Source organism: Penaeus monodon, chromosome 36 (genome assembly GCF_015228065.2).
Source record: "Penaeus monodon isolate SGIC_2016 chromosome 36, NSTDA_Pmon_1, whole genome shotgun sequence".
In the NCBI taxonomy this organism is placed as follows: Eukaryota; Metazoa; Arthropoda; class Malacostraca; order Decapoda; family Penaeidae; genus Penaeus; species Penaeus monodon.
The window spans coordinates 28,439,315-28,449,314 of NC_051421.1; the positions used below are offsets into that span (position 1 = coordinate 28,439,315).

Consider the following 10,000-nt stretch of genomic DNA (forward strand, 5'->3'; position numbering starts at 1 on the left):
CTGCTTCTTTGTTTCACCATTTTTCCAGCAAGACCCTTGCACGGATATTGCGTTTTGCATTTTATGGGACAGTGTTCTTGCCAAGGGTTTATTTATCGTTTCATTCCATTTTTCCCCTTTTTTAAATAAAATTTTCGTCTTCTCTCAACATCATTTCTTCGTCATATTCCATCACACGTCACCCCTTCTCCCTTTCTCCGCTCCATCTCTCGTTAGTTCCTTCTTACCTCCTTTCCTCTCCTTCGGCTGCCTCCCCTCTTTCCCTTCTCCTCCTCCTCCTCCTCCTCCTTCCCCTCCCTCCCTCCATCCATCCATCCCTCCATTCTTCTTTTGATTCCTTCCCTCTTCCCTCTCCCCTCTCCATCCGTCCCTCCCCCTCCTCCCCTCTCCTGCCTTCCACCCTCCTCCCTCTCTCTCCACCCTCCCTCCCTCTCTCTCCCCTCTCCTGACTCCTTCTCCCTTCCCTCTTCCTTCCTCCCTCTTCCCTCCTTCCTCCCTCTTCCCTCCTTCCTCCCTCTTCCTTCTCCCCTCTCCTTCTTGCCCACTCTCACACTTTCCTTCCTCCCCCCCCCCCCTACTTCTCTCGTGACCTCCTCCTCGGCCATTCCCCATAGTCCCGAGGCCATGAAATTTTACGGTGTGTGGTGTCCATTGTGGACATGGTTTTTTGTCCCGGTGGCCCCTCGGGGATGTAGAATATCTTAAATCTTTCTGTCTTCCAACCTCGGGTTGCTCAGCCTGGGTGTGTGCGTTCGTAATGTTTGTGTTTATGCGTGCGTGTGTTGCTGTACACAATGGTTCTTGAGTTTAATTTACCATATGCTCCATTTAGTTTTCTTTACCATGACCTCTTTGGGTGAAATGTGAAACGGGAGGAGGGGGAGTGTTTTTCCGAGATAGCTTAGCGAAAATTAATCACAACGAAAGTTATTTTATCAATTATCAAGCTTGTCATATAGGCTATACATAGAAGTATTACATGGTAATGTTTTGATAACATATAAAGAAAAAAAAAAGTGTGTGTGTGTATCACATAGGCCACTGACTTTCTCCTTTATGAAAACCGAAGTAAAAATACCATTGTGTGTTAACGTGAGCTGCGAGGTGCTCGCTCGCGCCCTCGGGCTGCCAGTGTCGAATATCGGCCAGCAGGAGAATGTACTTGCCTCTCCACCCATCTTTGCTCGCCCTTCTCTCTACCTCCTTTCGTTTATCTTTCTCTATGTATGCTTTATTACTATATATATATATATATATATATATATATATATATATATATATATATATATATATATATATATATATATATATATTTCTGGCTCTCATTTTCTTTTTTTTCGTACTTATCTCTATGTCACCTTTGTCTGTCGTTCTGTCTTTTTATCCTGTTTTATCTCTTCCGCTATTTGTGTTTTTCTTTCTCTATTTTTGCCAATCCTAGTTTCTGTCTCATTGGGATGCAGCATCAGCGGGACCGGGAGAACATCTTTTTGCAGCAGTGCCATTGTCATTGCATTGGGTTAATTATCTCTGTATCAGCGACATGCAATCGAAAGGGTAAGACTTGTTTTTGCAACACCCTGTCTCGGAAAAGGTTGTAGTGTTGTCACCTGCTAGGAACGTGTCATGGAACCAAGTGAAACATATCTTGTTACAATATATATTTTTTCCGGGTATTTTGATCCACATGGTACAATGTGTTCGATACGTGTGCTCCTATTTAAATGGGAATAGGAATCTCGTAGAATTGGATTAAAAAAAGAAGGGTCCTGTTAACACGTCGTTCCCAAATATTTTCGTACACATCTGAACCGAAGGGAGCGATGTTTTTAATATTATTTTTTTTCCGGACATGTACTTATATCTTTTGGAGATTTAGTCAATATTTTTCTTTGTATATCGTTCATTTATCGACCTTTTCGTACCGATAAATATTTTTTTTTTCTTTTAAACGTAGTTCTCGAGAAACTAAAATCTCTCTGGTCAGGTTTATATATTCTCTCCCTCTCTCTTTCTCCTCTCTCTCTCTCTCTCTCTCTCTCTCTCTCTCTCTCTCTCTCTCTCTCTCTATACTCATCTCATTTATCTCTCTTCATTTATCTCTCTCTCTCTCTCTCTCTCTCTCTCTCTCTCTCTCTCTCCCCTCCTCTCCTCTCTCTCTCTCCCCTAATGTCCTCTCTCTCTCCCTCCCTCCTCCCTCCTCCCTCTCTCTCTCTCTCTCTCTCTATCCTCTATCCTCTCTCTCTCTGTATTTATTAATTATCCCCTCTCTCACTCACCCATTCCCCTTCTCACCCCTACCCCCCCCCCTTTGAACTGACATAAACGTTATATATGACATTGCGTCAGCCCTCAAAAGGAGAAGCAATGTTCCTATCTTGCCACCGTGAAGTTAGTGCAACTATAAGCCAACATTCCGCAAGTATAAGTAAGAGCGATATTAAATTCTTGCCGATATCCCAGTGCGTGCCTGAGAACAGCAGCTGCACCCCAGTCACAAGCACTTATTGTCGTTCTTTATTACATAAGATTTATTTCGTCTTCTATATGGTTTTGTCATGTTTCGCACTTTTTGGTGAAAGAAAAATGCATTTTTCCACTTCTTCATAACTTGGACAAGTATACGAAGCTGAAATTCTTTTCTGAGACGGGAATGCTGGAAACGCAATTCACTATTTCTTCGGTGTTTTCTCATGTTTCTTCCGTATATACTGGGAAGAAAAAGTGGTATATTTATTGTCCCCTTCTTTGTTTTGTCCGTGAATAGGTATTTGGTAATCATACGACAGTATTTTCAAGAAATGTAGTCTTTGAGTCGGCATTCTTTACATAGAGGCTTGATTTAACATAGTATACCCTATGCGTCAGAAAATCATAAATATCGTTTTCTGTGATATCAGAAGGACTGACTCTGGGCAACATGGCGCCGCTGTCCATCCTTTGCTTACTTACCGTGAAGTTATTTTCTCTCGAGAACTCCTTCTGGCTCCGTCCCTTTGATTTTTTTTTCCATTCTGTCTGTTTTTATAGCTTCTGGTGTCATTCCATCGCCTCTTGCCGCTTTTATGATACTCAGCTGGCTCTGGTCTCAAGAGAAGTCCGGATGATGGAATGCGAAGACAGCAATGCGCCTTTATTTACCCGTTTTGGAGAACCGTGGAAAACGAAGGCTTCATCGGGAAATACATGCCCCCACCGCACGGCAGAGTTATAATATATTTAATAAGAGATAGATAATACAAACAAAATGTAGAGAGAGAGAATAAAGAAAAAATCTCAGCAGAAAATTATTTACCCGCTCTCGTACCCAGAACCCAGCGATCCCCATGGGTTGGCCGCCGTGGAAGGTTTTCGCATAAAGTGTCGGAGAACTTCGCCTGCGACTGTAAATGTCAACCCCAGGAAATTGTTGCGCCGATTACTTGTACTTTTGTAGATGGCGTCTGTTTGCTAAGTCAGGCCCGATTCCCCCTTTTAAAAGGGGCGTTGTTGTAACTCGAGGAGAGAAGGAATATTTACGGGTTCGTGTTTTGTGAGAAGGTGATGTAAAGAGCGCTGGGTTAGCGTAAAGTGAGATTGTGTTACTTGGTTGGGTAAGAGATCACTGTGTCCGCGATGTGAAATTGCATGATAGCGAGATAGAATATTTACGCTGTTCATTTACACTGCTTGTGAGTGTCCATGTATTTTAAAAATCGGGTGTTCTGTTCGCGAGAGGTTCAGTTGTGTGATCTAGTTCTCGTGAGATGGCACTATCAGATTTTTTTTAGGTATTGGAAACATAATGCAGTGATGATTTATGGTTCGGTGTGGATGAATATCGAGGAACTGTTTTAAATAATGTTTGAACGCTTTGAATAGGACATTTGGCTGGAACTTGCCGTCACTTGCGTTAACTATATAAAAACGGTACTAATGCAGATAGTTCTTGTAAAAATCTTCCTTTTAACACGCACACATATAGACTGACAATGACACGGACACACAAATACTTACATACATGCACACACATACACACGCACGCACGCACGCACGCACATGCACTCACACGCACACACACACGCACGCACGCACGCACGCACGCACGCACCACACACACCACACACACACACACACACACACACACACACACACACACACACACACACCACACATGCACACACACACGCACGCACAAACGAATCCATACACACGCGTGGGATTCATGTCCAACAAATTGTAAGCAGAACAAATAACAACTTTTCGTTATATTGCTCTGGAGAGGCAATATAGCGAAAATGCCTTCGACTTATTTGTGTGTTTTCTTGTTATATGTTCTACACACACACACACACACACACACACACACACACACACACACACACACACACACACACACACACACACACACACACACACACACACACACACTAATAATTATATATATATATATATATATATATATATATATATATAGATAGATAGATAGATAGATAGATAGATAGATAGATATTTTTTTATGTATGTATGTATGTACACCATGTATGTATGTATGCATACATATACATTTATGGACACAGACACAAACACACACTCATGCAGATGTTGTGTGTGTGTGTATAGATAGGCATGTATAGGTATGCATGTACGTGTTTTGCATGTGCCAAGAGGTATTCCTCGGTTGCTTCCAGAGACACGTGAGATTGCTGATAGCCTCGAGAACGCATAGAGTCCAGTGCTACGAAGGCCTGGCATCATGGTCTGACTTGGAGGCATGAATTAATCGGAATCTTAAAGCGAATGGCGACCGGACGAAACCGCACCCGAGCCACCTGCCTCTCTATTTATGGCAAGGGGGGAGGGGGGGGGCGATTCGGAGGTAAATGGAATGAGGAAGAAATGAGGATGAATGGTTAGGTAAAGGAGAAGCGAGAGATGATGGTGATGATGAAAGATTGAGTAAAGGGCGAAGAGGTGGAACCAGTGATGATGAGGTGGGAAAAGCAGGAGGAAATGGCGAAAGAGCTGTAAGGGAATGCGATAAAGATGGAGGAAGAAGAGAGAGTTAACGATTGTTAATAATGGGGAAACGATGATGTGGACGAAGCGGACTATTGATGAAAAGAGAAAAATACAGAGGAAGAAAAATAAAGGACGGGAGCGAAAGTAGAGGAGAGTAAGTTTGAAACTAATTAAAGCAAAGGCAGAACTCGGCAGAACTTGACAGAACTCGCTTTGATTGGATGAGGTCGAGGACATTTTCTAGATTCTAGTTTTCTTATGCCGTTGTTTCAGTTAGTTGTCGGAGGACTGTACCCCTTTCTCTCATTCTTGCCTCTCCTTCCCTCACTCCCTCATTTCGCACCTATTCCTTCCTTTATCTACCCCTTTCCCTCTGACTTCCCTCTGCTTCTCCCCCCATATCCTCCAACAGCCTTTCCCCATTCCCTCTTTCCCTCCCTTCGCCAGCTTTTCTTTCCTTCCTTCTCTCCCTCCTTCTCACCCTCCCTTCTCTCCCTCCTTCTCACCATCCCTTCTACAATTCCTCCTTCTTTCCCTCTCTCCTCCCATCCCTCTTCCCCCACCCTCTCGCTCTCCTTCTCCGTCTCCCTCCATTCCTCCTCCTGCCCCCTCTCTCTCCTTTCCTCATGTATACCATGAAACAAGTTTGCAAATGTAGCTCACCGCTTTATGATTTATATAATAAAACACAATTTATAGAGAAGCCTTTGTTGTTCTTATTGTTATGAGTTCCACTACTTAAAACACAGTCAACAAGTGGTCGGAAGTTTAGCCACAGTTTGTTTACAGTGCGAGCGAGTAACTAAATAGATATTTTTTTTAGATCCTAGAATTCAGCCCTTGTTTGTTTGTATTATGCCCATTCTTCTATTCTATATATATTTATCCCGTGAAGCGTCCTCTGGTGCATTCTTTTGGACAATAGTATTACCCTGAGTTTAACCGTATTTCGTTCTCAGTAGCGTCTGTATCACAAACTGCCTTAACAATCGGCATGTTGTTGATTAGTTGTGTTATTCTATTTTGATATTCGAAATTACTATGACTGTTTTAATTGTGTAGTCAGTGTTTCTTTGTCAGTGGCAGCAGAGCCAAAACAGTGCCGAGGGCGGTCGCCATAGCGCAGCGTGGAGCGATAATATCCTGGTAATGTGGAGCCTACGCATCCGCACCTTTAAGGCCCAATCGTTGATGTCGATAATACATTATTAACTCGGGTTCCCATCGGGTATTCACCCTTCGCTGTTATTCTTTCATTGTTTTATTATTTTCCATCAATTATTTATTGTTTTGAATCGTTTCCTGTCTTGACTTTCGCTCCATTCCTTTGTTCTCTTTTTTCGTTTTATACTGATCAGTGTGATAAACAAAGTATGTGGTATTTTCCAATCGTTTAGATTATGGCTGTTGTTCCTTTAAACTAAGTATTTTGATGTTGAACTATTTCCAATGGAACAACGAACGATCTTACACATTTTTGTGAAGTCGAAAAAACAATATTCAAAGATTTAGAAGATATTTCTGTAATTAGCGAATATTCCACAAAACGCCCTTCACGAATCGGATCCCACATACAGATTTTTTTTTTTTTTTTTTTTTTTTTTTTTTTTACTTACCTATCGAGGTAAGTGTGAAGGACGTGGATATCGAGGGACATCCTTCAGTTCCTTTTGTCGCAGTTGTTCACCGGAGTCTCGAGTCTCGCCACACAACTCCCGAGATCGTGATTGCCCAGGAAGCTCTTCCAAGCTTCTTTTTCCTAACAACTCTCCAAGATCCTCCTTATTTCTGGTCCGACGGAGACAGCGGCTTTGGCCTTCGCCCCGAGCAGCTTAGGGGAAGGTGTCCTGAAAGTACTGGAAGACTGCGAAAGCTGCGGGAATTTGTCACGGAAGACCCAGTTTTACGTGTAGTTGGTGTTATCAGCAAGACGGGTTCTGTCGGTATCCTCGGGTATCTCCGGGTATATCTCAGTTACCTCTAAGACTGAAATTAGATCATCAGTAACCCTTTTATGATTATTATATTTTTATAGTGTGGGTTCATCAAAGGTATGACTTAGGGAATACTACAGGAAAGCCCACATTTGACGTTAATTAATAGTGCCCCCTCTAGATAAAGCCCGAGTGGTTTTCCCAGTAGAAAGAGAAATAGTGGCTTTGACAGAAAGAGAAAAGGAGTGGACGCAACACATCCTGAAGGAGAATTCGGTCCACTATGGCCAGTCCTGTCTGCTGTGTCCCTGCTGCCCCTAAGGCAAGGGCAGCAGGGAAAGTTGTATGGCGTCGTTCCGGGTCCAGCAGGCGTGCCATCTCTTCGGAATCCCCGGGGACCTGCCGCTGTCGTGCTTCAGGAAGTCTAGCTGGATCTTCACGCTAGCCAAAAAGCTGATTGTGGAGTGAATGATACCTATGTTTATTTTTGCAGTAGTAGTTAGGAAATCATACGCCCTTGGGACAGAATGAGAGTGAACATTCCTTGTTTTAGTTTCACTCTCTGCCTCTTCGTTTCTCCTTTCCTTCTTTTCTTCTTCCCTCCTTTTCCCGCTCTGTTTCTCATTATCAAACCCAGAACTGTAATTCAATTAGAATCGACCAAAGTCCCGGAACTACAGGTAATTATGTAACCTCATACTAATTACCGCACCTTCCGTTTATAGAATTGTGTGTGTATTACTGCACACACACACATGCGCACACACGCACGCAAAGGCACGCACGCACGCACGCACACACGCACACACGCACCAGACACAGAACTACAATCATACATCAATCAACACATATACGCACTACAACGCACCACACCACGCACCGCAAACACTCACACACGCACGCACGCACACGCAAGCACGACAAGAAACAAGACACATACAAATAACATGCAAACAATAACATACATAAAAGCATACAAGAGAAAGAGAAAGAGAAGAGAGAGAGAGAGAGAGAGAGAGAGAGAGAGAGAGAGAGAGATCTTAAGACCAACATCCCTCCTCTCCTTCCTCGTTTTCTCATATTACCATCTCCTCCCTCCGCTGGCGACTCTCATCTTGTACCAGAATCCAGTTGCACCCTGATTTCTGCTCTCTAATCTATCTTAGTTTCAGTCTCTTAGTCTTTTACTTCCTACTTTCTAGTGTCTTGTCTTCTAATCCTAAATTCTAAGCTCCGTTCCCCACCTCCCAGTCACCATTTGTCAAAAGCATAATTTGTTTTCTGCTTCCTAATCTCTCCATCTCTTCTCCTCCCGCAGTGGCGAGCCCGCCCGAGAAGAAGAAGGACGCCCTTGAAGAAGCCAACGTGCCCATCGCGCCCTCCAGCAAGAATGGACAACTCGCGAGTAAGTTTTTTTTAATCTTTTATTTTTCATTTTTTTTATTATTTTTTTTTTTTGTGGGGGAAGGGGGTTGAGGGGGAAAGGGGATTTGGTGTGAGGTTAGAGGGGGAAAGGGGATTTGGTGTGAGGTTGGGGGGGGGGGTTGAGGGGGAAAGGGGATTTGGTGTGAGGTTGGGGGGTAGGGGGGGTTGAGGGATTTCTTGTTGGGGAGACTAACGTGTTCTAGGGGGACTTCTTCGGTCTCGAAACTTCCAGGTTGAGGGGGACTTCTTTGGACTTGGAACTCCCTTCTTCTGGGGAACTTCCTGGCTTGTGTTTGGCGCGTCCGAAACCTTGCGTGCTGAATTTAGCGAATTTGTGTGTTTGTGATTGTGTGGGAGAAAGGGGGAGGGGCGTATGTATATATGTGCATATGTGGGAGGAAGGGGGAGGGGCGTGTGAATATATGTGCATATGTGGGAGGAAGGGGGAGGGGCGTGTGTATATATGTGCATATGTGGGAGAAAGGGGGAGGGGGGTTGCATGTGGGTGGGGAGGGGCTGTGTATTTGTGTCAATGTGGGGAGGCCGGTATATATTCTATATTTGATGAAAGATTGGCGTTCGTATCTTATTGCTATGTGAAACAGGTGGTGCTCGTGAATAGCTTTACTTTGGTAGGCGTGTGATTTGTCAATGTGAGAAAGAGTGCTTAATATTGCATATGTGAGTAAGGGGAGGGCGTTGGCTATATACATAATGGGAGAAATGTAGGTGTAATTATATGTGTTATATGTGTATGAAATGGCACGTGTTTTTTCCACATAGTTTGGAAAACTTGTATTTGTGAAAATTTAGTTTGACTAGTGAAAATGTGCATAAGAATGGGGAACCGTGTGTAATAGTGAATGAATAAGGTAGGCGTGTGAATATTGCATTGGAAGGGGACTGACATTTGATATACTAAATGTGTTATATGTCCATATTGGAAAGGGCGTTGATAATGTCATACTTGGATAAAAAAGGGCCTGTATAACGGATTAGAAAGGGCGTGCAATTTACTATTCTCTATTGAGAAAGTGGGAGGGGCTTTTCGTATAGTGCTTTTCAAGGTAGGGCGTGTATATACTGGTATTGCGCAAGGGGAGTTAATTATGTGCATCATGTGGAGAAATGATAGCATTTTGTTGTGGCTGGTCATTTTGTGTCTTTTAAATTATAAAACTTTTTTTTGTTGTATTGAAATTCATCATCTTAGTCTTAGAACATGAGGATACTATGAAATTATTTGCACTTGCCAGATTCTTATCCTTTATATGGTATTGCTTGACTGATACAACAAGGGAAAATTAAGTATCTTTTTGCTAGATTAATCTTAAAAACGTTTTTTCCACGTATGTTTTGTTTTTTGATATTTTAGTTTATTGGAATTCTATCATGGTCCTCATATAGTGAACTGTCATTACAGTATGATTGAGATTCGAATGGCGTGACTGACATGTTGATATACTAAATGTGTTATATGTCGCATATGGAAAGTGAAGTAATGATGAGAGTCAAATACTTTTGATTAAAAAAACACGTTTAACGGATTAGAAATCTCTTTTTACCTTACAGCATGAGCATCCCTTTTCGTAATATGTTCTTTCAATGTCATGGCGAGTATTATAACTGGGATTCCAGGA

General features: G+C 42.7%; 1 protein-coding gene across 1 annotated transcript in view; it reads left to right on the plus strand.

Moving 5' to 3' along the window:
* The window catches only part of LOC119595613 (calcium/calmodulin-dependent 3',5'-cyclic nucleotide phosphodiesterase 1-like), a 201,872-nt gene that overhangs the window by 140,473 nt on the left and 51,399 nt on the right, over positions 1-10,000 (plus strand). Inside the window, exon 3 of the mRNA XM_037944723.1 lies at positions 8,254-8,340. Within this exon, the coding sequence (XP_037800651.1) occupies positions 8,254-8,340 (87 nt within the window). The remainder of the gene's footprint in view (positions 1-8,253; positions 8,341-10,000) is intronic.